The sequence below is a fragment of the Pantherophis guttatus genome, chromosome 1 (assembly GCF_059756535.1).
Source record: "Pantherophis guttatus breed Tessera chromosome 1, ASM5975653v1, whole genome shotgun sequence".
In the NCBI taxonomy this organism is placed as follows: domain Eukaryota; kingdom Metazoa; phylum Chordata; class Lepidosauria; order Squamata; family Colubridae; genus Pantherophis; species Pantherophis guttatus.
This window is the reverse complement of record NC_142063.1, coordinates 79,781,692-79,808,125: the sequence shown is the minus strand read 5'-3', so window position 1 is coordinate 79,808,125 and position 26,434 is coordinate 79,781,692. Positions and strand designations below refer to the sequence as shown.

Below are 26,434 nucleotides of genomic sequence, written 5' to 3'. Positions count from 1 at the left end.
TTCTTGAGGGGGGAAAATCACATCCTTGGGAAGCATTCAAAGCTAAGACCATCATCTTCTGTGCCTTTAAACAGGATAAAAACCAATTATGGACAATTACAGAAGAACCAGAATGGCTTAGGTGATGAAACATGTCATGCTGCAAATATTGGACTGACTTACCTGTGTGGAAATTGAGATTCAAATACTGTGTGTATTATCAAGTTTGCATCATTTGGTTTTGCAATCACTACAGGAACCAATTATATATTTATATACTCATGGCCCAAATGTTTTAGTTTCATAGTTTATAGAGGCCTAATTTAAAGCTTCATTGTGAGTTTTTAACATTTTCTATATTGCACTAGATTTCTATATACAGTATATGCTAATGTTCACCATGTTTCCATGTAGTTTAGATTATTTTTTTAGCAGGAATATTTCAATATTGATATATACTTTGTCAATTTTTATGCTACAAATATGTGATGTACTTCCAGAAGTATGTGAATAGCTATAGCACCTATGTGAAAAATATATGAATTATATTGTTGTTTTTCTTAATGATATCTGTTTTTTAATATTACATTTTCAAAATGCTAATCAAATTGTTAGTCAATTCACACTTAACATATAACCTTAAATTTAAATTGTTCACTAAAAACCTCAAAATAAAAATGTTGTGGATCAATTTAGAGTTTTTATTTTACACTGTTTCTTGAAATTTTAGAATTTGGATGAATAGAGAAGGCAAAATACTGTGAGGAATACCGTACATCAAAATCAACTTTTGGAAGGGACATTAATAAAGCAACTCGCTTATCTATCTCTTTTCAAGCAAGCTTTTCTTCTGTTTTTCAGATTACAGAAAAACAAAACTAGATTAAAGATTAGGAGAGATGAACTAATATAGTCTAGCTGCTTTGACAAAAGAAATACTTATTTCAGGATCTTATAAAAAGTTTATTTATTTATAAATAAAATTTTATGCAAAAAACTGGCACAATTTGTTGTGTTTTTTCTCATTTTTACAGAGAATCTACATGGGAAATACGAAGTGTATCATATCAAAATATTAAAATAAGACTTACATCAAGGAAAGCGTAAGGAATCATATATTGTTCAACAGCTAAAATGTTATTGTTGGAGATATAGAAGATGAACAATTCTCACTCATAGTGTAAATAAGTCATTTAAGTGGGTTTATCTGGGTTCTATCAAGTGCACTTAAGTCTGCATTGGATGGTGGAAAATGAAGAGTGGGGCCCTTAATAAAGTTCATGAAGGGCAGCAAGTAACAACTGCCAACACAAACAGGAGGAATGATTGTACTTTTTGTGATTGTCAACCAATGGCAAATTGGTAAATAACATTACTAAATTCACACAAATGGTACACCTGTGTGATGTATGATCATCTGGCAAAGGATGGTTGCTGGTAACAACATATTTCGATCTTCAGCTTCATTTCCACTGAATGAAAAGATGGTACAAGAATGTAGGACCAATCCAATTTATTTATTTATTTTATTTATTTGTAAAAATTTAATGGCCGCCCATTTCCCTTGTTGCTTTATAACTTTATACACAATCATAATACTGGAATATTCAAATGTGCATTGTTTAATCCTGTAGAAATCAATGTAGTATATTGTCCTAAATATAATTATGTTGAGCACAATAGGCTGTGATCAGTGGTGGAATTCAATTTTTTTTACTACCGGTTCTGTGGGCGTGGCTTGGTGGGTGTGGCAGGGGAAGGATATTGCAAAATCTCCATTCCTACCCTACTCTGGGGCCAGCCCAGGTCAGTTCGCCCGAACCAGTAGTAAAAAATGCTACTGGTTCACCGAACTGGTAGTAAAAAAATGTAAAGAAAAAAGTTCCGTCGATCAGCTGAGCGATGTGCGATTGTCGGAACCTTTTTTTACTTTTTAAAGCATTTTTTTTACTACCAGTTCGGGCAATCACATGGCACAGCTGTGATCATCGAAACCTTTTTTTTTACTTTTTAAAAGCATTTTTCACTACCTATTTACTTGAACCGGTAGTAAAAAATGCTTTAAAAAGGTTTTTAAAAAGATTTCCAAGATCGCGTGCCACAGCTGATTCCCCCCGGTTGTTCTACTTACTTTCCCAAGCCTCCTTTTGGTGTGAACTGTGCATGCACGCATGTACAGCGCACTCTTGGGGTGCAGCACGCATGCGCAGCCAACAAACCGGTACCAAACCGGTTCAGATTTCACCACTGGCCTAGCCAGAAGTGGTATTTGCCGGTTCTCCAAACTACTCAAAATTTCTGCTATCGGTTCTCCAGAACCTGTCAGAACCTGCAGAATAGCACCCCTGGCAGCAGGGCCGGATTTTCCTATAGGCTAACTAGGCTTCAGCCTAGGGCCTCAAGATCAAGAGGGGCCTACATTCAAATTGTTAGCAAAATTAAAATTACACTTTCACTATAGGTGAAAGGGCCTCATAAGTGGAATAGCCTAGGGCCTCTTTTCATCGAAATCCGGCCCTGTCTGGCAGTAATCATACTTTTGTTTTCTTCCTAGAATTTTCCTACAAGTGCAGGGTTTGCTTTTTTTCAGATCAACTGAATGTTGATCCATTGGTTGTGACCTGAATTGACCAACTGGCTTGTCACCCAAACCTGACATTGTGGGCTTAGAGAGGGTGACTGGCCATAAGCCACCTAGCCAGGTTTCATGTCTGAGATGGGACTAGAACTCATGGTTTCTAGCCTGATGCTTTATCCACTAGACTAAACCAAACTAGTTCTCGGGCTATTATCACACTATTATATATAGTCATCTTATAATTATATGATATCTTATAATATTAAATTGTATAATATATAATTATAATAGCTTTAATTATAAGATAGCTTTATAATTCTGAATTCAGTTTTGATTTTCTTCAGGCTGAATCTTACCCAGATTTCATAGTTTTAATGGGGCAAGAATATCACTTTGACAATAAAAAAAAAATAGAGAGAAAGCCAGAAAGAAATAACAATCTACATTTTTAAAATATATTTAGATAGCATAAAAAAGTAAAAGATCTCTCTCAACTTCATTTCAGAATTTAAAATTCTGCTTCACCTTCAGATCTAACTCACAAACCAGCTGCACTGGGACAGGATGACTGGAAAGACTTGGGGACACAAGCATATTATTTCAATTGATTAACAAAAATAATGTCTATGTGTACAGGTAATCCTCAATTTACAACATTTCATTTAAGGACTGTTCAAAGTTACACCAACACTGAAAAAAGTGACTTATGACTGTTTTTCACACTTACAACTGTTGTGGCATGTGATCAAAATTCAGAGGCTTGGCAACTGGCATTTATTTATTTATTTATTTATTTATTTATTTATTTATTTGTTTGTTTGTTTGTTTGTTTATTTATTTATTTATTTATTTATTTATTTATTTATTTATTTATTTAATTTGTATACCGCCCTACTCCCGAAGGACTCAGGGCAGTGAACAGCCATAAAAATAAAACATGTAAATACAAAATTTAAAATAGAGATAAAACCGATTAAATAAATTTGGCTGAACCATTTATATAACCATATTTATGACAGTTGCAATGTCCCAGAGTCAGGTGATCACATTTTGTGACCTTAAATGGGGAAGCCAGATTCACTTAACAACTGTGCGACTAACTTAACACATGCAGTGATTCTCTTAACAACTGTGGACAAGAAAGGTCGTAAAATGGTGCAAAATCCACTTAACACACGTCTCACTTAACAACAAATTTGGGGTTCAACTGTGGTCGTAAGTTGAAGATTACCTATATTTACCCATGTAGTATGGCTGCAATATTATTATTTATCCTTCTTATCTTCTTTACTCACCCTCCCTTATTGGTCTTATTATGATTATCATTATTCCGTAGCTTTGCATGTACACTGAGAGCTTCTGCACCAGAGACAAATTCCTTATGTGTCTAATCACATGTGGCCAAATAAAGTGTTCAATTCAATTTAAAAAGTATGCTAGCATTAAATTGCCTGCTTGATAGCTAAACCCTATCCTAACAGAAACAAAGTTGGTAAAGGATGATGTCCCTGTAGCCTTAATGCAGGAATAATTTCAGGAAAGCAACTGGTGGAGTCCTCCAATTTTTCCCCTAACAAGCATCATTTGACAACAGGAAAAGCCACCAACAGCTTTTCTGAACCTGGGAATATCAGGAGACTTTCATCCTACTTATCCCTGCATCTCTACTCCAGGTCTGTGACCTGTCATTTGGGCTAATGGACACTTAGATGACATGGGCTGAAGTAACTAACAAGTAACTAACAATGCCAAACTCTGTCCTTGACTGATGTTAAGAGTCCTAGAATGGGCAAATTCCACCAAAGTAGTAAAAAGTAAAAACTCTACCAAAGTAATAAAAAAGTAAAAGCAAAGCCATGCATAACTTCTTGTTGGTAGCAGCAGTGGGGAACTCATTAGTAGCAAGATCAGCAACACAAATTCTCTAAAAAGATGTTGAGATTCTAGAAAGAGTGCAGAGAAGAGCAACAAAGAGGATTAGGGGACTCGAGGATAAAACATATACAGAACAGTTGCTGGAACCGGATGAAGGACAAGGGGTGATAGCAGTGTTCTAATATCTCAGGGGCTGCCACAAAGAAGAAGGAGTCAAGCATTTCTCCAAAGCACCTGAGGGCAAGACAAGAAGCAATAGGTGGAAACTAATCAAGGAGAGAAGCAACTTAGAACTAAGGACAAATTTCCTGACATTTAGAATAATTAATCAGTGGAACAACTTGCCTCCAGAAATTGTGAATGCTCCAACACTGGAAGTTTTTAAGAAGATGTTGGATATCCATTTGTCGGAAGTGGTGTAAGGTTTCCTGCCTAAGCAGGGGGTTGGACTAGAAGACCTCCAAGATCCCTTTCAACTCTGTTATTCTATTCTAACCCTCCTCTGTTTACTGATTTGAATCAACTTTCTCTGTATCACAGATCTCCTCCTGTTTTTTAAAGCCTAGGTCTAGTACTTATCCATATAAGAAGTCTGCACAGTACTTGACACAGTGCTTCAAAAAGTGTTACTCTTGCATTTCATAAGCAGATGCCTCTATGGAAGCCAGATGTTCATCCACTTCCGATAGCCATGCCAAAATGGAACAGCGCCCAGCAACAAGAAGTGAAAGATTAATGCAATTAATAGGGGCTGGGTAGATCCAAACTCTTGATACATCAGCAGTTATTATCATTGATGAAGCCTGCTAGATCATATAGATGATCACATACAAAATTTCTATTGAGAGAAGAAAAAAACCCTCTAACTTAAAACTAGACTCACCAAAAATAATGTTACGCTGCCTCAGCTCTGGGCTGGAATGAAATGTAAATGAAGGCAACATCACTAGAACATGTCATATAAAAATAGTGACCAGAGTATAGTTAGGTGTAAATAGAGAGCTGTGAAAAGGAACTCTGAGATAACTTGCACCTTATAATTATTAAAAGAAATCAAGACTTTCAGACATTATGTCTGTTTCTTTTAATGCCTCATTTCAATTTTAGTACAAGGTTATTTCAAAACACTTTGCTCTCCCAGACAAAATGGCCTTGTTTCCATGTTGCATATACAAGTAGCAGCTGGACGACTAGTTGAATTTACATCAATACTGTTGACAGAACAGCCTTACCTGAAGTAGCAGGTTACATTAAGGGTCTCAGGAAAAACTGTGTGGTATACCTAATTCTACCTTCCCACAGAGGAATCAGCTGGAGAGGAACAGTCTAAGAAGACATCAGCACTGCTCCTAAGCACCTGCCATCCAAGGTAACCCTTGCTTTATCTAATAATATGGGTGAGTCCAAAATAATCAGTTTTAAGCAGATTAAAAATCAAGAGGAACTATAGCTATAATTCTGAAGTACAAAGTTAATTTGATGACAAAATAAATTGAAAGAAGACAGATACTGCTTTTAAAGCTTTATGTAACTAGAAAGATTGCATTTTTAATTTAGTATTTATGCATAGAGTTATCAAGAAATCTATTTCTTGAAATTATTGAAAGAGAATATAGCAATCATATAGCTATATTGAGAAGCTATTCTTGAGAAGCAAATTCTCTGAATTTGAAAAAAAAATGCACTAGCATTTAAAACATATAAGAGTAATTTGCCCCAAAATAAACTGATGGAAACCTTTTTTTTAATGCATATAATGAACTTCTAAGATGATCTGAGTGGAATTGAAATTCAATAACATTCTCTTAAAAGCAAGTCACTCTGGACCTTGATTGCTTTATAGATAAAATGTATAGTTTATTATACGACACAAAAAAGAGAACTAACCTCAGAATTAACAGATACTTTCCATTTAATAGTACCATAGTACATAACCCTGCAAAGGTACATTCTGTTTATTTTTTAAACTAAAAATAGAATTAAACTGAAATGAAGACATTTAAGGAGAAAATCATGCGCAAACTTTCCTGAGCAGAAGCTACTTCCTTTGGATAGTCATGAAAGTGATGGCAATGTAAAATATCCCAAAGCAAATATCTAATTCATATAAATCAATGGACCATTGGTAAGGTTTAACTCCTGCATCTAATTATTTGGCAGAATTCAGTGGGGATTGCATCCTGGTACACATAAACAGGATTGCATTCAAATGGGTTTACTTCTGAACAGAAATGGATTAAATTTCCTGGGAAGAGTGCAATTTATCTGCAGGTCCTTCTGAGACTGAGACTGAATTGAATGCATTTCAGAGTAATCATGCAGAGAAATATAGCAATAACAGTAACACTTAGACTTATATACTGCTTCATATTGCTTTACAGTCCTCTCTAAGTAGCATATTGCCCCCAACAATCTGGGTCCTCATTTTACTGACCTCAGAAGGATGGGAGGCTGAGTCAACCTTGAGCTGGTCAGAATCAAACTCCTGGAGTGAGCAATGAATTAGCATGCAGTACTGCATTCTAATCACTGCGCTACCACGGCTCTGTTAATATCTTTTGTTAGCTTTTGTTCTGAGTAACATTTTAAATATTTCTAAATATATTATTTTCTGGCATGGGAATTAATTGTCCAAATTCCATACAGTTAAAGCTGTATGAACAATGAATTTTTTTTCTTAAAAAATTACCTAAATAATAACAACTTTTAAAGGATGGGGGAGCTTACCTTTAACAGAATGGTTCTTATTTTAACATTTTTTATCTTCAAAAATTTCTCACTTATGCTTATGCAGTAATTTGTCTTTAAAAAGATCAAAAATATTTTCTTCCAAAATACCACAAATGTAAGAGTATTATGATTACCTGGAATGAAGTGAAAGGACAATCCATACATTGTTCCTTAAATAATCTTAAAATGTAATCAATTTTTATATCAAATTTGGTTAACCTCTTTCTTCTAGTATGCATTTGATAAAAGGATTTAACTAAAGATTACTATGAAAATTTCAATTTCAAAGCACAAAAATATAAAAACATTTTGAAATAGGATTTGATTTTTTTTATTAAATATCATTAGCATTTTATATTACATATGAAGGTTTTTAAAGAAAAAACTAAAACCAATGTATGACTTGAATAGGATATCTTTTGTTTCATATACTGGAATGAAGCATAGGAATTTTTTTTCTGTTTTCAAATACTTCCTGGGTTTTAAATTCTTTTTTATGTGACTTTTCAGATTTTTTTTTTTTTTTGGTAGCAAGAAAAGGCAGTATATCCACACCATGTTACAGCCTAAAGAACAAATAAACCTGGTTGTTAAACAGATCCGTTTAGATTTTAGATCTATCTCTCTCTCTCTCTCTCTATCTATCTATCTATCTATCATCATCTATCATCTATCTAATATGTATATGATTAAAAAACATTTTCCTACTGGAAATAATTTAAACAATAACTTTACCTGTCATCCATTTAAAAGTTGGTTTCCATGATAGATAGATAGATAGATAGATAGATAGATAGATAGATAGATAGATAGATAGATGAGAATTTCTATCATTGAAATCAAAAGCACAAGCTAAAAAAACATATAAACTCCATTTTCTAGTCTATTTCTTCCAAACTGTATGCTTTTCATCCAACACAGTAAATCTCAGAATATAGAGAAATGTTATTTTAATAAATTCATTTGAATCTATAGTGTTACAGCAGCATCAATAATTTATTATTGCATTTTAGCTGAGCCTTAATTGTAATTAAAGTCATGTTAAAATAATTGTCTTTCCATGTAAGAAGTACTGCTAGGTACAGAACTACCGTATATCCTGTTAGTTCAAAAGCTGGTGCTCACTTAATTTTACTTATGATGGAAACATTTGTTAATATATCTAAGAAGAACTGCCTGTGTCTTTTCCAAATTAAAGACTTTACAGTTTTCCAAATTAAATGGAGCAGTATAAAAACAGGACAATACTAGTATTTTAGCTAGAGATCAAAATTATTAATCAAAGTGTAATCTACATATTGCATGCTTGCAAATTTTACAAAAGGAATGCCTGATCTATTTAAATTGAGTGCAATAATTAAAATTAGACATACTGAAAGTATTTGTTCAAATGACTGTGATCATTTCACTAAATATGAAATATATGGCTTTGAATCAACCAAACTCATACTTCAGATTATATGATATATCAGATAGTAATATCATCAGATCCTGATTATGGGAATAACATTGTTTAAAAAATAAATAAATTTAAGAATAGATTTTTTTCCTGCTTTTTATGAAATCTAATTCTTTTGTATTCATAAACTAGGATTCTAAGAATAACAGTGAGTTCTTTTTTCTTTCATAAACATATCACTTTATTTTGAAGATTGCTTTTGAGAATTCCATTCATTTCAGTAATGATTGCTTGTGGTTCAAAAAAGTATTTCCAAAAATAGTAAATTTTTCAAAACCAATATATCCTAATGCAGAGGAAATACTTAATTTTAATTGGAATCAAATGAATTTACATATGAGTAATGTATTTATACCAACAAACTGGTATAAAGAAATCTAACACCATTGACTGCATTAGGACCATTATTACCTCTAGCTTGCTGGAAATTTCAGATGGACCATTTTTTAAAAAAATGTAGTGGCATCTTAATAGTAGAACTATCAAAATAATAAAGGAACTCCTATCAATTAAATATTCCACTTGGGAAAATATTACAAAATTATCTGGAATCACTGACTAATTCACATCACATGCCTTCTAATACTTCACATACAATGTCAATGCAATTGCTTTGCATATTTTTGCTCTGATTTATAAACCAGGATTTATGGCTTGGCATATCTGTGATCCCATCTAAAATGCAGTACATTTTGCTTCCATGAACTAAATGTTAAAGATACAGGAAGGTCTGCAGTGTAGTAATGGAACTCAATTTCCTAAATAACATATCATTGTTTAAGGATATTGGATTCATGAGATAATTTGTACTTAATGTTAAACTACTGTTTATTTGATGTCTATGGAGATTCTCAGTAATCCAGCACCTTTGGGATTACTGTGGCTTGATTCATGGACTGTGGTTAATCACATATAAGCAAATTATATTATGGTTCAGATAATGTGTGAATCCAATCAATAATTTCACTGAATGTGATTTGTTTAGTTTCTTATCATATGAAGTGGGAATCCAACTATACCATTACATGAGAATCAGGCCCCTACAGTGTATTGATCAAGTTATGATTGGAATATATAGTTTAGCATTATATGTTATACCAGATTCTTTTACAAACTTTGGCAGGAGTAACTCTACCAAAAATAATTTAATTACTTTTTCAGGTATCACATTTAAGACACTGATATAAAATGGAAGAACTAATCTAAAATTAAATTTAATATTATAGCCCAGTAGATGGTTTAGTTATATAAAAATTCAGGTTTCCTTAATTCTGGCTTAGAATTATGGCTCCAAAAACCTAGTCTATTATATTTATTCAATAACCAAGGTTAAATAAATTAGTATTTTATTTGTAGTAAATATTTCAATGAAGGATGAGTTTGACAATAGCTAAGACACTGGACTAGAAACCAGAAAACTCTGAAATCTAGTTCTGCCTTAGTCTCAAAATTAGAAACCTTTGGAAAACATTGCATAGACTAAAACAAAGCCAACGAAGTGTACATTATAGTTTCATATGAGTTATTTAAGCTACGGGTTATGTCATAAGCTTTCACAGATAAAATGTATTTTTTGTAATTTAGTTTACTGTTTCAGATAACTAAAAAAATCCCACAATTGATTTTGTTAGCTTTTAAGTTGCAATAGGGCTCTGTTGATTTTTTTTCAGAGGAAAAAATTTGAAGTTCCATAGTCCAGTAAATTTTCTCAACATACAGAACAATCCAAAATCTATTTACATAGATGTATATTATAGAATATAGAAATACAACACATTTCATTATACTTCCACTATCCCCTAAATATTAATTTTGGCCTACCCAAATCTGATAACTCCTCCATTTAATTATTGCTCCTTTTAAAAAAGTTAAAGCACTATTTTTATCTTGCAAATATGTAGTGATTAATAAATTATGTTGGGAAGTAGGTGAGTTCATTACTGCAGTAAAGTTTGTTTTAATTTTGTTTTGAAGAATAAAATTACTTTGTGATGATAAATTCATGCAAAATGTTAAATGCTAAACAATGATTTGCAAACCAAAATAGTTTTTAGACATTATTCCAAGCCATTATTATGGTTTCTTTGATTTGTCTGCTATAAAGCTTTGTAAATTAGGTTTTCATGGTTGGAATACCAAGTTGCTATCAGGCTTAATATTCTAACCTATTATTTGCCAATCTCATGCTTTTTATACAGTGGTGGGATTCAGCCAGTTCGCACCACTTTGGGAGAACCGGTTGTTAACTTTCTGAGCAGTTTGGTAAACTGGTTGTTGGAAGAAATCATTAGGGCAGAGAACCGGTTGTTAAATTATTTGAATCCCACCACTGTTTTTATAACTTCTTCACTATGATTCTTACAATCTAAGCCAGGGGTGTCAAACTCGATTTCATTGAAGGCCACATCAGGGTTGTGCTTGACCTCAGGTGGGGGGTATACATGGCCAGGGGGTGTGGCTAGCTCAGCGTCACTCATGTTGGGGGTGAATTCACTGCTTCTTGATGCTGTCAGTGAAAATGGGCTCCTGAGCTCCGTTTTTAGCTGCAACGCCTTCCTGCAACCCTCTGCCAATGAAAACAGAGCTTGGGAGGGGCACCCGTTTTCGCTGGCAGGGGCACCGCGGGCCGGTCCATTGCAGTTTCTAGGGTAGCCCCGCAGGCCAGATCTAAGCATTCTGTGGGCCAGTTCTGGCTCCCGGGCTTTGAGTTTGACACCCCTGATCTAGGCCATTAATCATATTGGGTAAGCTGATAGAAGCTGTAGTCCAGAACAATTTGACAGATCTGTATTAAGAAAAACTGATGTAGCTGGTAATCCAAGCTGGCTCTGATACACAAACATTTTTAACCAGGCTTAGGCAGGGCTACAATACCATATTTTTTCACTGGATATTTTCAGCGGACTTTATATTCTGTTTTCCTCCTCTTTTTACTATTAATTTATTTTTTAAAAAAATTCCAATTACTGACTTACAATTTGAGTTATTATTGTTTAAGTCATTATTATCTGCATGCACTTTTATTTATTTATTTAGAATATTTAAATGTCTGCCCATCTTAAACAAATGAATGGGTAAACATAAAACCAATAAAAATAAGACAAAAACTACTGTTCAGATTATTTATAATAGAATAACTGATGTGCTTCATGACCAACTTGCCATTCCAAAAGCACATATATTATACTCTGGTAACAATTTGACTCTAAACTTGATGGAAAAGCCACATTTTCATAGCATCCTGGAAGATCAAATAAGGCTGAGGCCATCAAGATTAGTTCTGAGCTATATTGTGGATAATGACAGACGGATTATTTTAAACCTGAAATAAGTAAAACTTATATGCCCCTACTACTTTGTTTAATATTATTTAATTACAAAATAATGTATTATATTATATTATATACTAGTCACAAAAATCTAGGATGAAACCAACAATCAAAATTGCAGCTCAATTTTATTTGCATTTTTTTTTTTTTGCTGGAATTAATGGACAGTCAATTAAAAAAAGTCATGGAAGACTATTTTTATATATGATATCTCATGCAAGACCATTATATGTGCAAAAATGGCAAGACTGAAAAATCCACAACAGAGAATGATTAGTGAAGATGATAGAAGTAGCAGAAGGGGCAAAATTATCTTGTTTGATTAGAGAACGATCAACAGCTACATTTATTTGTGACTGGAAATTTTTATGGACATTTTGCTAAAAAAAAAAGAGAAAAAGTAACTTGTAATTATGAATTTAAACATGGGAAGAGAAAATTATGATGTAACATTAGAGAGAGAGGGAAAAATATAAATGTATGTGTTAACTACTGTCAAGAAGATCAGAAGGTGCTTTATAATCTTTATTTTCCTTTCCTTTTCCTTTCTTTTTCTTTGTTTTAGTATTTTCTATTTTTCTTGTTTTTCTTTTATGGTTTTTACTTTGTTAAAAATTTTCTCAATACAAATTATATTTTTTTTAAAAAATCATTTTATCGTCATCACTATGAAAAATGTAGTATTTTTCCAGTTAAGATTAAGAAGTGTTCTTGGAAGCCTGTGGTTCCTTAATTCCACCAAGCATTAATAGAGCAAGTCTGCTTTCTTCAGGTGCTCAATTTGATCTTGGAGCTTGGCCTAAAAGCCTGTTTCTGGAGATTTGCATGTAAAAACTTGTTGGAAAACAAGAAGCTTGGGAAAGGATGGTATAGTTTTATATTCCAGTAGATCTCATTGCTTTAATATTGCTTTCTGTTTTTATTTATTTATTAAATTTATATGTCCTCCCCCAAAGTGACTCTTTTTTAGTTTAGTTTTTTTGTTTTTTTTAGTCTGATATTGATTAAAGTATTGAGGGACTTTTGATGCAGTGAATTTAAAATCCCAAATGTGCTTTTTTTCCCAAGAGGTAACCGGACTTTCTTTGAAGATGGTTCTTTTCTTTGAAGATGTTTCGCTTCTCATCCAAGAAGCTTCTTCAGAGCTGAAGAGGTTTCTTGGATGAGAAGTGAAATGTCTTCAAAGAAAAACAAGAAAATCCAGTTGCCTCTTGAAAAAAAGCACCTTTGGGATAACCATGACCTGGATGGCTAAGAATCTCTATAGGCATTGAATTCAAAATTTTGGATTTGGAATAGCCCATCTGGGACTTTCTCCTAAGTCCCATTGCCAAGAAAACCTCTGGCACTAGCTTTGCACTCTTGGAATTAATTGTGTAAAGAGATTTCTCTGGAATCCTGATTCTCTGTGGCCATTGATCCAAGAGTTAGAGCTACTCCTCATTGCATCTTTATTTAATCAGGATTTTTGAAACTAGAACTATTGGGTTTGTTTGCTTGTTTTCCAAATTTTAAAAATAAAGATAAAAAAACCTGAAACATAAAACAGGTATGGGGAGAACAAACCTTAGGCTCCTAAAAATGTCACAAGTTTATTTAAATCTGGTAATGATCTATGGCATGTTTTGCCTTTGTTACTTGTCACTAGTCTAAAATCATGCTCTTTAAACTGCTGTGCTTCTTATATAATGTATGCACATGGCATGAGAGAGAAACAATATGACCAAAATAGCAATCCTCACTCTGATTTTATTAATTAAGCTCACAATTGTGGTTGACTTTGTGCAAGAAGTTTAAATACTGTACATTTTTTAAATGGGTTCAGCTATAGGGTTTTAAAAGATAACCTAACTCACCTTAATTCTAGTGTTTTGTATAAAGTTAGAGAAAAGGGAATTTGAAATAATCAGTTTTGATACATGCTCAAAGCAAGTCTGTTTTAAATAGAGTCAGATGTGTATTAGGATAAAATTTGGGTACTAGAAATTCATTCACACATAATGCTGTGTGGTAACTGATTTTATTGAGACAAGAATATTTGCATGTGTATAAATGAAATTTTTTTTAAAAAATAATAGCAATAAAAAATAGCAAGCATAAATGTAATTGTTAATTTTTAGGAATACGTTGAAAGCAATTTAAAAGTAAACAATTAAGACACCCAAAGCTGCTATGGAGCAACAGTAGCAGAAATAAATGGTTTAGAAGTAGAATATTCCAACCTTTCTACCTTAAATATCAAACTCCCTAGCAAATAACATTTAAATGTAAATCTGATTTTTAATATCTTCTGTAATATTAGAAAATTAAGAAAATATTTCTTAAGCCCAAGTCAAGTGGGAGAATTTGAACTGTACCTTAGAACTTCAGGCCTTTTGTCAATTATATTTACTCTAAAATTATGAAACTGAGCTTCCTCTCTTTTGGGGAAAGTTATAGGTACCCTCAAACTAGCTCTGCTATACCTATAATAGCAACCTATAATAGCTTTGTATGGAGATTTTAATAAGCCAACATGAGGAGAGGAGTTATTTTGATTTGTTGTGGTTTTTTAAATTAGAGAATATTTATTAATTCAATTCCTGGAGGACATATTTCTTGTCCAAACTAAACAAAACACAAAGATATTATATGAAAACAAAGAGTGTTACTCATTCAGTTCATTCTTCACAGATTCAGGTAAAGATATTTGTCAATTTAATACAAAACTAAAGCAAAAGAGAAAGGTACTGATTATTTGTTATAAATTGAGTTTTAAATGGCCCTATATAGGCCTTTATCCTTGGAATAGTGTGCATCTATTGCCTAAGTAATACGATATTAAATGGAAAAGAAAAAAAAAGAATTATGAAAATAGCAGATATATAGTGATGTTGAAAAAATGCCTTTATGGTGAAAAATTAAGCTGAATTATTTGAACTTTTTTGCAAGTAGATTCTATAGTAGTATTCATGCAGCATTATTTAAAATGTTAAGAGCTGTTTTTGGAAATGAATGAGTATTTCTTCAAAAGGACAATTATCAACAGGATATTCCATTGGGGTTTTTTTTAAGAAAAAAAAAGGATTTTTTTCGGCTTGGTAAAAAAGATATCTTGTAGACTTTTTATTTTCAAATATGTTTCAGTGATACCTTTTTTTTAAAAAAAATGGAGAAAATTAAAATCTGTATAATTTAAACAAAAAGTTGTATTGGTTGTGTTGATGAACACATCTTTCCATGGCCTTGCATAGATACATAGATTCAATAGTCATTGAACTTATTTTTTTTAAAAAAATATGTTCTTCAAATATCTTCTAAATAGCACTCTGATGGTTTCATTTCCCTCTCTTCCTGGAAGTAGCATTTTTAAACCTTTTGAAGTCCTGGTCATATTTTAAACATATATAGGTTTCCTGTATTATAGCTGATTATCTGGAAAATTTATTGTTACATTTCTTTCAGTTTACAGAAGATATTCAAGACAATCATTTCACAGTATGTGATGGGAAAAAATGTAGGCAGATTACAGGTAAACTCTGTATTACTATTATTTAAATATTTTCTTGATTTGAAAAAAAATAGTTGTACGATAATTCTTTAATTTTAAATTCGCTACTTTTATGATATTAAGCTATGCAAATCTGTTTCATTTTTTGTAAAATGTTTCAGCATTTTTCAAACTAGTTAAGGATGATAAAATATGCATCACAAGTAAGTGAAACAGTTTAATGTAAGTTAAAAAGAGCTTAGCACCCTGAAACTGTGTTTATGTAACTCAAATTTATTTCAGAATGCAAACATTTAAGTGGAATGTAGCTTTAGATTGTAGAAAAAGGAATTATAAACATAATTCTTAACAGTAAAGATGTGTTACAATTTTTCAATAGATTACTTCGAGAAGCAACACTATCTACAAGTCATATTTCCTTTGTAACTTTTAATGAAATGGATATATGCAATGTCTCTTTTGCAATTCTGTTGGATCCGTATGTAGAAAATTCCCAGCAAGTTGACTAAATATTGTTTTAAAACAAATTCATTGAAAATTGGTTATGATGCAATGATTTCGATTTGCTGTGTTTGATAGCAGTACTGTTCCATAAAAGCAAATTTTACAATACAGAATTTAGCTTATATAAAAGATTATTGTATTACAAACTTAGCATTTCCTACTTGTTTAATATTACAGATTATTTTGTGCCATATTTAACAGTTTGGGATAAGTAGTTGAGAGTAGAATGCTTTGTTGCACCCGAGTAGCTTAGCTGATTATATACTATAGGTTATTTATTCTATTCTGATAATAAAACATTCTGATTACTAGCATTTGAAGTTTATGGATAGTTATATTAGGAAAATAAATCTCAAATAGAGATTTTATATTCTAAATATTTTACATTTTACATTCTAAAATATATTAGAAAGTGTAATTAGTGGTCTCCGTTACATTATTGAAGAAACAAAAAGAATTATAGCTGAAAATAAAGATTGTCAGGAAATCCTATCAATATACCTTACCAAAATATTCACTCTTCTTTTTAATTTCCATTTTTAAACTATCTTGACAATGAAATTGCTTGTACTTTAAAGTGCATGTTATATTTTCTCCCCCTTTTATTTATATGTAAAAATCATATGATGTCTTTGCTCTCTTATTTGTGAAACTTTGGAAAAAAATATAATAGGAATGTACAGCTGTGTTAAAGCCTTTAATTTTAAACTATTATATTAGTAGGGATAAAATTAACTAAAATACTAATATCAAGATATTTTAGTAAGTGTTTTTTTAAAAACTCATACTTGTACATGAGAAGTCCATCCATATATTGGGCAGATGTATGTCCCAAGAGAGAGATATATTTAATGGCTATATATTGAATATGGTATAACTACGTTTCTGATGTTTCTGGTTTATTTACAGTTCTTGTGTTCTGTGGTCCTGTTCATGACTTCAACCCATGTATTAAAATGAAAAAATGTCTATTACTCTGTTTAAAAGTAAAAAACAGAAACAAAAAATGTGCTATATATCTCTAGTTGTTGAAAGGGTTTTTTTAAAAATAGAAATACTGAAATCTTTCCTGTATATAATCAAAGAACTACTGCTCAAAAAATTATGGTAAATAAATGTACTGCTGTTATTTGACCAAAAACGTGCATTGGCTTTGGAGATTATATTACATATTAACAGTGTGATAAAACAAGGAATTTGAATTTTGGGGGGATTACATATTAGTTTGGGGAAAAAGAACTGCTTTAAAATTGAAAGCATAATAGAAATGTTTTAATTTACTCAGATGCGTGGCAGCACTTTGTGAAAGAAAAAAAGAAAGAAAGAAAGAAAGAAAGAAAGAAAGAAAGAAAGAAAGAAAGAAAGAAAGAAAGAAAGAAAAACTATTCTGCTTTGCTTTGCTTTCATGGGCTAAAATAAATGATAAATAGAAGAAAAAGCTACATTGACAGTAAGTAAATATGCTTCAACTGCTTGTACAAAATTAAGTACTGCATGAAATAGATTGATTTGAGATGTTCGAATTCGTTTTAGAAAGCATTGACCAATCACTTCTTATGTAACTATAATATTAGGCAACTAAAAGTCAAGAAAAACTCTAGCCCTGTAATAGTGAATATTGCAGCACAAACTATAATAACTGTATTGGCTCTTTTGGGAGAGGCAATGATATTTTATTGATACTCAAAATAAGAAATATATTTTTCAAAAAAATAAATGCCCTTTATAGTTACAATTGTTAAGGCCACTCTATAAAGATGTACTTCATGACCTATTTTGTTTCTTTTAAAATACATAGTTTCAGGATGCACTTTTTGTTTGTTGTTGTTTATAAAACTAATTTGTTGGCTTATCTAATTCAAAAGTCTTTGAAAAACAGTTTGTAAACCTACAAATATTTGGAATATATAATTCTCTGTTGTGCAGAGAAATCATTTCTTTGAGATTATTTTTTCCTAAATCTTTATTTTTGCTATATTGGAGGATAAAATATTCTGAATCAGAAAAAGAAAGTTGACTACTTTAAAAATTGCTAGTGTGATCAGGTTTAATTAGGAACTCTAAATTCCTTCTCTTTCTCCAAGGTGCACAGAAGGATTATGTATAAAAAGTTTCTGAGATTTGCAAGAAAAAAAAATAAGAAAACTACAAACCATTCAGATTAAACTGCTGATGATTGCAGTTGCAGATCTATTATTATTTGCTAATATTTATTGCTAATATTATTATTTGTGAGCAATGATATATATTCTTTGTTTAAAATTCTCAGGGATTTTTTTGGAAGTCCTGTGAGGGTGGTGGTAGTGGTGAGGGATGCATGCGTGCGTGTTGGATTCCGGCAGGTGAATGTTTTTTAAGGTATCTTCCCGTGCCAGCTGCTGGCACTGAGAGGAAAGGACAAAGTACAGTAGTTAAAATGGACTGTGGAGTTTGGTGGCAGAAAGTTAACTGCGGGTAAGAAAAGGGTTAACCAGGGCGGTGAGCAAGTGCAATATGGGAGTTGTAGGCTATCAGGATGCTGGGAGATGTCGTAAAATCCTCCCGCTTCCTCTTGCAATGGCTGCCTGCAGACGGGACTCATGGCGTTATTCTCTCTAATAAAAGCTCGTTTTTCACAAATCCCAGGGCAGCAAAGTGTGCACAACTAAAGTGATATAGGTCTCAGGACAGGTCGCAATTAATTAAGTAGCAAAGTGCGTTGGAAGAAAGAAAAGAATTGATTTAGGCGTCTTTCCGGTGCCGATGCAGATGTGATCCTGCCTGTTTTGCTGGCTGGAGATCTTGTTTATTTGCTGGCTGGCTGGCTTGGTGTCGTTAACAGAAGCTCGGTATTTTTGTTTGGTTTTCCAGGTTGTCATCCTTGTGGGTATTTTTTCTTCTTCGTGTTGGCTTTGCGCGTTATTTATCGGCGTATACATCTATCGATTAGTCGCTTTCCCCTTTTTTCTTTCCAGTCTGCGCTGCTTGGAATTTCACGATTGGAGCGAATCAGTTGAGTGGGATTATTAACGTGTCTTCTGTATTTTTCCAATGTGGGTTCATTGCGGTATTTTTGGATGCTGCATTGTACTAATTTGGATTTACAATTTGTTGGTACTCTAAATGGGCATTCTCTGTACCGTAGCAATGTTTTGGAGCCTGACTTAGATTTAGAAAAGACACGATCGGCCATGCAGCATTACACAAAATATGAATGATGAATGCTTAAAAGTGATTAGTTTCACTTGAGATATGAAGTCCCCAGAATCTAGAAAAAGTCCCCAGAACTTAGAAAAAGTTAGGAAGAAATATTTTCCTTGAGGAGGTTTTCCCCCCCGAAAAACTGGATCTGTTTTAGGTTGTTCTTCTTATTTTACATCATTTGTGAAATGTTTAAGTGGTAAAGAAAATTAGCCTAAGTTTAAAAATGCTCAAATCAAAAATTAAATGTAAAAGCGTAGAGATTCTTAGTCAGTGGAGGAATACCTATTTTCAAATAAAAAATAGTAAGATTTAAAAATGATGTTTTAAAAAAGAAACAAGCATTAGAAGCTGTTTATAAAGTTAATGGTTTAGATTTAGAAAATAAAATTGGCTAGACAAATCTCTTAAAATAGGTGTCCAGCTCACGTCATCATGTGACGTATCGGGACTTTTCCCCCTTTTGCTAATCCGGTCATGGGCATGGCCAGCACGTGACACATCTGGGTTGCGGGCCTGGAGTTTGACAGCCCTGCCTTAAGATATACCAGTTGGAGCTTACAAAGGCCTTCCTGGTCACATCTGTATAAAGTAGGGAAATGGCTTTGTATCAGAAGAATTAAAACTCTAATAAATCTGTTTCAATTTCCCTGCAAATTTCCAATTTTTTGAAATTCAAGTCCTTTATTTCAGATGAAGTTCCATTCAAGCAAAGCATCAAAGTGTGGTTCATGGATGCCTAGGGTACCTCCTCAAACCCTCTCGGTGCTGTGCAAGATCAAAATTATTTTCTCAGTTCTTGGAAAATGATACAATATTAAAATGCCATCAAATAATTATGAGAATCAGTATGGCAGCAAATATGTCAATTTTAATTTTGCACATAGTAAATATCAGTAACTATAACCCATACAAACAAAAGCTCATTTGGGTTCCTCCATAATTTTTAAAGGGAGTGGGAGACGTGGTGAGAGACAAATGTTTCAGACATTATTCTAATTTATTGACACCCTTGTGATGCAAGTAGCTGTCTAAATAAAAGGAGTTTCCCTCTTTTATATTTCCAGTTGTTCCAGTGAATCCAGTATAACAAATTAGTGGATGTAGAAAGAAAGCAGAATCTGAATTGCAAATAGTCCATTCTGCTGGGAGGCACTGTTCTGTCCCCATCCCACACGTACACACACCAACAGACGACCAAGAGTTAAAGACCAAACCAGCCAACAAAATCCTTTTCCTTATGATAACGGAACTTGGCAGCAATCTCGTGGCTGCCTGCCAAGAGTTTATTATTTACGAAGGGAAGAGAGAACTTCTCTCCGCTTCTGGTACATCAAAGTAAAATGTTCAATAATTACAGAGTAATTCAAGTCCAAAGATAATCCACCAAAGTCTATAGCAAAAGTCCGGCAATGCAGAATGGCGTGGAAGCTTTCAGCTTTGTTCATCACAAGGCTTGACTGGCCACCACGCTCCCTTTTGTACCCTGTGGGGTGTGGTCCAGTGACTCAGCCTAATCTCGGGCACGCCTTTTCTTCTGTTGCGCGCGCTTATCTCTGCGACGCTGGCGTGGATCCAGCCAAGACGCATTACTCTCATCACTGTCCACCTGTGGCTGCATGGACGTGCTTGGCCCCGGCCCTACCTCTGGCCCTTCGGCAGACACCGAAGGCATTGCCAAAGAGGAGGGTCCTGGAGAGGAGGACTTGCCAACTCCTCTCCTTCACTCTCGGACTCCTCTCCTGCCAGATGACACAGGTAACGGAGCCACAACAGGCACTTAAAATTACATATAACACAATAGCACTAAATTAAGACTTAATCTGAATTCAGAACATACTTACTGACCTGGTACATTTTACTAAGGCATGATGGTTGCTCTAGCGAAGGATATAGGAAGCATTAGCTAGAACAATTATAAAAGCTAAAAGGCCAGAATATTCAGATAAAAAGCAACTTCACTGGCCTCCCAAAGAAGAAACCTAAATATTTGGCAATGATCATGTTCTTAATGTAGGGCCTAAAAATGCTTTCCGTAACCTTTTAGAAGAAAAAAATAGGATAAAGCTATTTTAATCAGAACACGATAAAATAAAACGGCACCAGATGAGTTTCTTTTGGAAAGATATTCCATACACTTAAAAACCTTCACTAAAAAAAAAAATCCTATGAGTTGTTGCCATGTGTCTCCCCTCTGCTGGCAGACATCATTATGTTCGCTTAAATTTATAGCAACAGGCAAACCTCCAACTACTAAATGCCAAGTCATAAGTACAGATAGTCCTCGACTTACAACAGATCATGAGGTGAAGTTACTTCGGCACTGAAAAAAGTAACTTATGACCATTTTTCACACTTAACTATTGTTGCAGCATCCTCATGATCATATGATTTACATTTGGATGCTTGATTTATGACGGTTGCAGTTTCTTGGGGTTATGTGATCCCCTTTTGCAACTTCTGACAAGCAAAGTAAATGGGGAAGCCAGAGTCACTTAACAACCATATTATTAACAAGTGCACTGGTTCACTTAACAACCATGGCAAGAAAAGTCATAAAATGGGGCAAAATTCACTTAACAACATTTCTAACTTAGCAACATAAATTTTGGGCTCAATTGTGGTCGTAAGTTGAGGACTACCTGTAGATTCATACCTGTGTTTCCGGTATCCCTGCAGTAGGTAAATGCCGTGCATAGTTTGCAGTTTAAAAAAAAAGAATCTAGTTCTGTCAGGGTAATGATGATTTAAAGCTGATCAGCCACTGTAAGGCTGTGGACCAGGATGAGTTAGCAGGGGTTTTGCTGCTTTAAGAAGCTGTCTATATAAGGGAGGCCATTATAGGGCGTTTCTCTCATGTATCGCTCTCCTACTTGTGTTCTATCTGCATTGTAGCTCTCCGTGTAGAGTTGAAAACTGATTGCTTGCCTGGTATGTGCCTACCACATGTATGTATGTATATAGAAGTCTTGTATATAAACTACTGTTTGTAAGACACATCTCTGTGTCCTGTATTTTTTTCCTGGGTTGTCGCAAAATAGTAGTCACGCTGTAAACACTCTGACAGGTTCTCATTTTTTACAAGACAATAATTATTGTCCTGATATAAGTGCCAATTCCTACAATTTGAGAAATCACTCAGCTTTATTTCTAACAAGGAGAGAAAGGTCAACACAAGCACAATTCACTCAGGTTGTGAGTCTGATATTACTTTCTATCAGCATAAACCCATCCTAAACTAACATCAATGTGCATATTTTCTCCTGTTCTACAAAGATGCCTGACTCCAGCTGCAGGGATTAAAGCTGTGGCTAAGGAAGCCAATTTGTTCAGTGAAATCATATGCACTCATTGTAGAATAAAACTGTCTTTCTTCTCATTTGTCTACATCACAGCTGTCCTGTTCGTCCTTTTCCATTCCCCTAGCTGGCAGACTTAAAAATCATAAAGCCATATAGTATCTCAGTCTGGTTTCCTGGCACTAGTTAATTCATTGATGCTTTCAAGTGACAACAAACCTTTCTGAGATGATGAGCAGCTTTACACCTTCCTGATGAAAGAAAGATAAAGTTGAGTGTCATCATGATACGCTCTAAATCCTTGCAAATCAATATCATCTACTTGCTGAAAGAAAGGAGGAGTCAGATAAATTATTGTAGGAACATCCAGTGCAATATCCTAAGGTGTATCTTTACTGCTACTTAACGAAACTGGTTCCTCATAGGATAATATATATACTGTAATGATCTAAGCTCTTAAGTCACAGAGATTTTTCCACGGGATATCTTGCTCAAGACATCATGGAGTATTGGTACATTTTCTTTTGTGCAAGATATTCACTTCAAGTAACCCTGCATTGTTTTCAGTTGTTACAAACATATCGTTCTTTATGATCAGATGTTCCCAAGAAATAATCACCAAAATTGGTGAAATGTGCTAGATTATCATCAGTAAGGAAGGGCCAAATGTTTTAGCCTCAAAAATGGTTGCTCAAAATCTTCTGCTGAAAGAAACAATGTGTATTTCAATGTGTATTGCTCCAGTTTAAGTTGGAGCAAATACTTGTTCTAAGAAATGAAGCAAAATTTGACTGTTTCAAGCAGCCTTGTTCCAAATACACTTAGATTAGGCTGTTGCCTTGAGATTTTAACTCATATTTTTCGGAATATAAGACGCTCTGGACTATAATACACACCTACCTTTTTTGGTGAGGAAAACAAGAAAAAGAAATCTGTCTCTGCCTCCCAGCAATTTTGCCTCCTTGCAGCAAACAGCAAATAGCCTGCTTTACTTTCATTTTCGTTTTCAGCATAACTTGATTAGCACAAGAAAAAAAAATTCTGCTCCCAGCAATTTACCTCCTTGTAGCAAGCAGCAGAGGCCTGGGCAAAACAGCTGAGAGCAAAACAGCTAAGAGTTGGAGGCCAATCCAAATCAACTTGTGCTAATTAGGCTGTGCTGAAGCTGAAACGAGCTGTTTCTTCTTGCTGCTTGCTGCAAGGAGGTAAACTGCTGGGAGGCAAAGACCAAAGGGTGGGGGCCAGTGGGTGGGCGGGACTACATTCAGCGTATAAGACGCACCTAAATTTTCACTCCCTTTTAGGGAGAAAAAGGTGCGTCATACCCCCGAAAAATACGGTAGATTTTTGAGGGTAGTTTTTTGCTAACTTTTTAATGAAAAAGTAACTTTGCTAACCATCCTCATATTCACAGTTTTTGTAGCTCTGTAAATCGAAAGAAACCTGAAGTAAGATCATAAGCACAGTAACAGTTTTGCTTAATACCCAAATTGCCAGTCCCAACTGTGGTTGCTGTACAAGGACTATCTTGTTAAACTTTGATTTGCATGTACATCTTGTACATGCTATTGTGGCCTATTGATATCAAGCTTCAGGATGCATTTAAAAATACAAAGAAGTTACGTTGTGAAGATGTGTTTTATTATATTACGATTTGGTAGGGCAGCAGAAACTAAGTAGTGTAAAGTGTTTGTGTCTTCTATCCCTTTGAATCCCGGTGGTCCTCTGGATTTTTGAATCCTGGTGGTCCTCTGGATTTTTACAGACTAAATATGGTAGCATCTGTGTGATATTCATATAGTCCTATGGTCTTTTTTATTGTTTCAGCCAGCAGCCTTCTGTATATGCATAACAAAGGAACAAAGAACAGCACCGTTGCTTTCTCCTGGGCTTCTAGACGTTTTTTCTACAAGGATAAAAGAAGGAAAAAGATATCAACTCTGCTTGATCTTGCTAAGTAGTAAGTGATGAGTCAGTAGGCACAGAAAAAATGGTCAAAGAAACTTTTTAAAAGTTAAATCTTTTAAATCTTATAAAGGATCTGTGTGGAGATTCTCAGTCATACAGGTCATAGTTGTTTCAAAGGTGCTTTTTCAAAAGACAGCTGGACTGTTTTTTCCTTGAGGAAGAAGAAGACGTTTTGCTTCTCATCCAAGAAGTTGCATCAATTCTGGCAGGATGGTGGTGATGGTGATTGGAAGGATCATATTTCTTTGCAGGCGTCTTGGTCTTAGCAGTCTCCCTGAGACCTCTTGAGGCCACTTGGCAGTTTATCGATGCTCTCAGGGTCACTTGTATCAGAATGCAAATGGGGTGGAATCTTCTTGGAACTGCTGAAAGGACTGTGTTGTAAATAGGACAGATGGTGTCTTATTCCTCTGTTGAGAGATGGCTGTTCAATATTAACATAAATGGCCTCTTTTACTCTTCTTTCAACCAATAGTCCTCTCTATCTAGAATGTGGACTTTGCTGTCTTCAAAAGAGTAACCTTTGTCTTTCAAATACAGATGAACTGCTGAATCTTGTCCTGGTGGGTTTGCTCTCCTATGTAGTGTCATGTGTTCGTGAAGTGGTTGTTTTGTCTCACCAATGTATAGATCTGCACGTCTCATTGCACTGCACATATCACATTGCTCAGTTTGTGACTGGATGTTTTATGGGGTAGACAAGCTTCTGCCTTAATGTATTCTTGGGTTTAAGGCGTACATGTATGTTGTGTTGATTGAAAATTCTCCTGAGCTTTTCAGATATTCCTGCAATGAGTGGAACAACATTGCTTTGCTTGTTGTCCTCTTCTTTGTCTGTTATCGAGGAGCTCCTGCTCATTCTTTTTCTGGATTTGATGAACGCCCAGTTGGGATAGCCACAAGTTCTGAGAGTTTCTGTGATGTGTTTTAATTCTTTTTCTTTTCCTTCTTAACTGTTGGCAAACTTTCCGCCCTGTGGTATAGGGTTCTGATCAATTCCATTTGGTGCTCCAATGGGTGGTGAGAATCAAAATGTAGATACTGATCCCTGTGTGGGGGTTAACATTAACATTGAAATTAAGATTGAAATTTATAGAAAACCCCCATACAGATATCAGTATTTACATAAAAGACAAAGGTCACTCCTTTGAAGACGGCTAAGTCCACATTCTGGCTAGAGAGGACCATTGGTTTGAAAGAGGGGTAAAAGAGGCCATTTATGTTAGTTACCATTAAGCAGCCCTCTCTCAACAGAGAGGGGAGGGATAAGACGCCACCTGTCTACAACACAGTCCTTTCAGAAGTTCCAAGAAGATTCCACTCCCATTTGCACTCTGATACAGATGACCTGAGAGCGAGAGCACAGATAAACCCCCAAGTGGCCTCAAGAGCTCTCAGGGAGAGTACTAATGACCAGATGACTGCAAAGAAATATGATTCTTCCACATACACACACACACACATCCTAATCCCTCCATAGCCCCCACCATCCAGCCAGAACCAATGAAGCTTCTTGGATGAGAAGCAAAACGTCTTCTTCTTCAAGAAAAAAAAAAAACCCAGTCCAGTTGTCTTTTGAAAAAGCATCTTTAGACTTATAAAGATATGTGTTAATTGAAAAGAATACCAAACAGATTGTCTGTTTTCTTTGTTCTGTAACTGAATGTGCCAGAGGTTTATTCAAATTGAAAAGACTTCTATCAGTATTCTTTATTGAGAAAAGGATTCAGTTTTTATAATAATTCTATAATTTATAATTCTACCTTATACCAAGTCTTTAATTGATGAAATCAGTTGAATTCCAGTGGTTTCCAATGGTTGTTGTAAGGTTTTTAAAAAATGTTAAAAATTTGCCTGAATTTTCTGCAGTTCATGTGATAGATAGCATTCAATATCCCAACTATCTTTGTGGCTCTTGAATAAGAAAAGAATCAGCAGATGATCCCGAGATAATACTGTTTCTATTAGCCAGATCTCCTGAAATAGTTCCCATTTCAACAGTACATCCCAAACCATTTCAGGTTTTAGTCTATCAATTTTTCT

At 34.3% G+C, this 26,434-nt stretch overlaps 1 protein-coding gene across 10 annotated transcripts in view; it reads left to right on the top strand.

Moving 5' to 3' along the window:
* Positions 1–24,587, top strand: part of LOC132710712 (uncharacterized) — a 110,458-nt gene extending 85,871 nt beyond the window's left edge. For 4 of the 10 annotated variants that reach the window (XR_015729560.1, XR_015729561.1, XM_087876971.1 and 1 more), the window contains exons 4-6: positions 15,395–15,461; positions 17,230–17,394; positions 24,251–24,586. Coding sequence is in view for 3 of the 10 variants with exons in the window: in XM_087876971.1 (XP_087733097.1) it covers positions 15,395–15,461; positions 17,230–17,363 (201 nt within the window). In the remaining 7 variants the exon portion in view is untranslated. Of the gene's footprint in view, positions 1–74; positions 671–1,011; positions 1,083–5,734; positions 5,802–15,394; positions 15,462–17,229; positions 17,395–24,250 lie in introns of those variants that run through there. The other 6 variants (XR_015729558.1, XR_015729557.1, XR_015729562.1 and 3 more) reach the window with 4 other exon arrangements.
* The last annotated feature ends 1,847 nt before the right edge of the window (positions 24,588–26,434 follow it).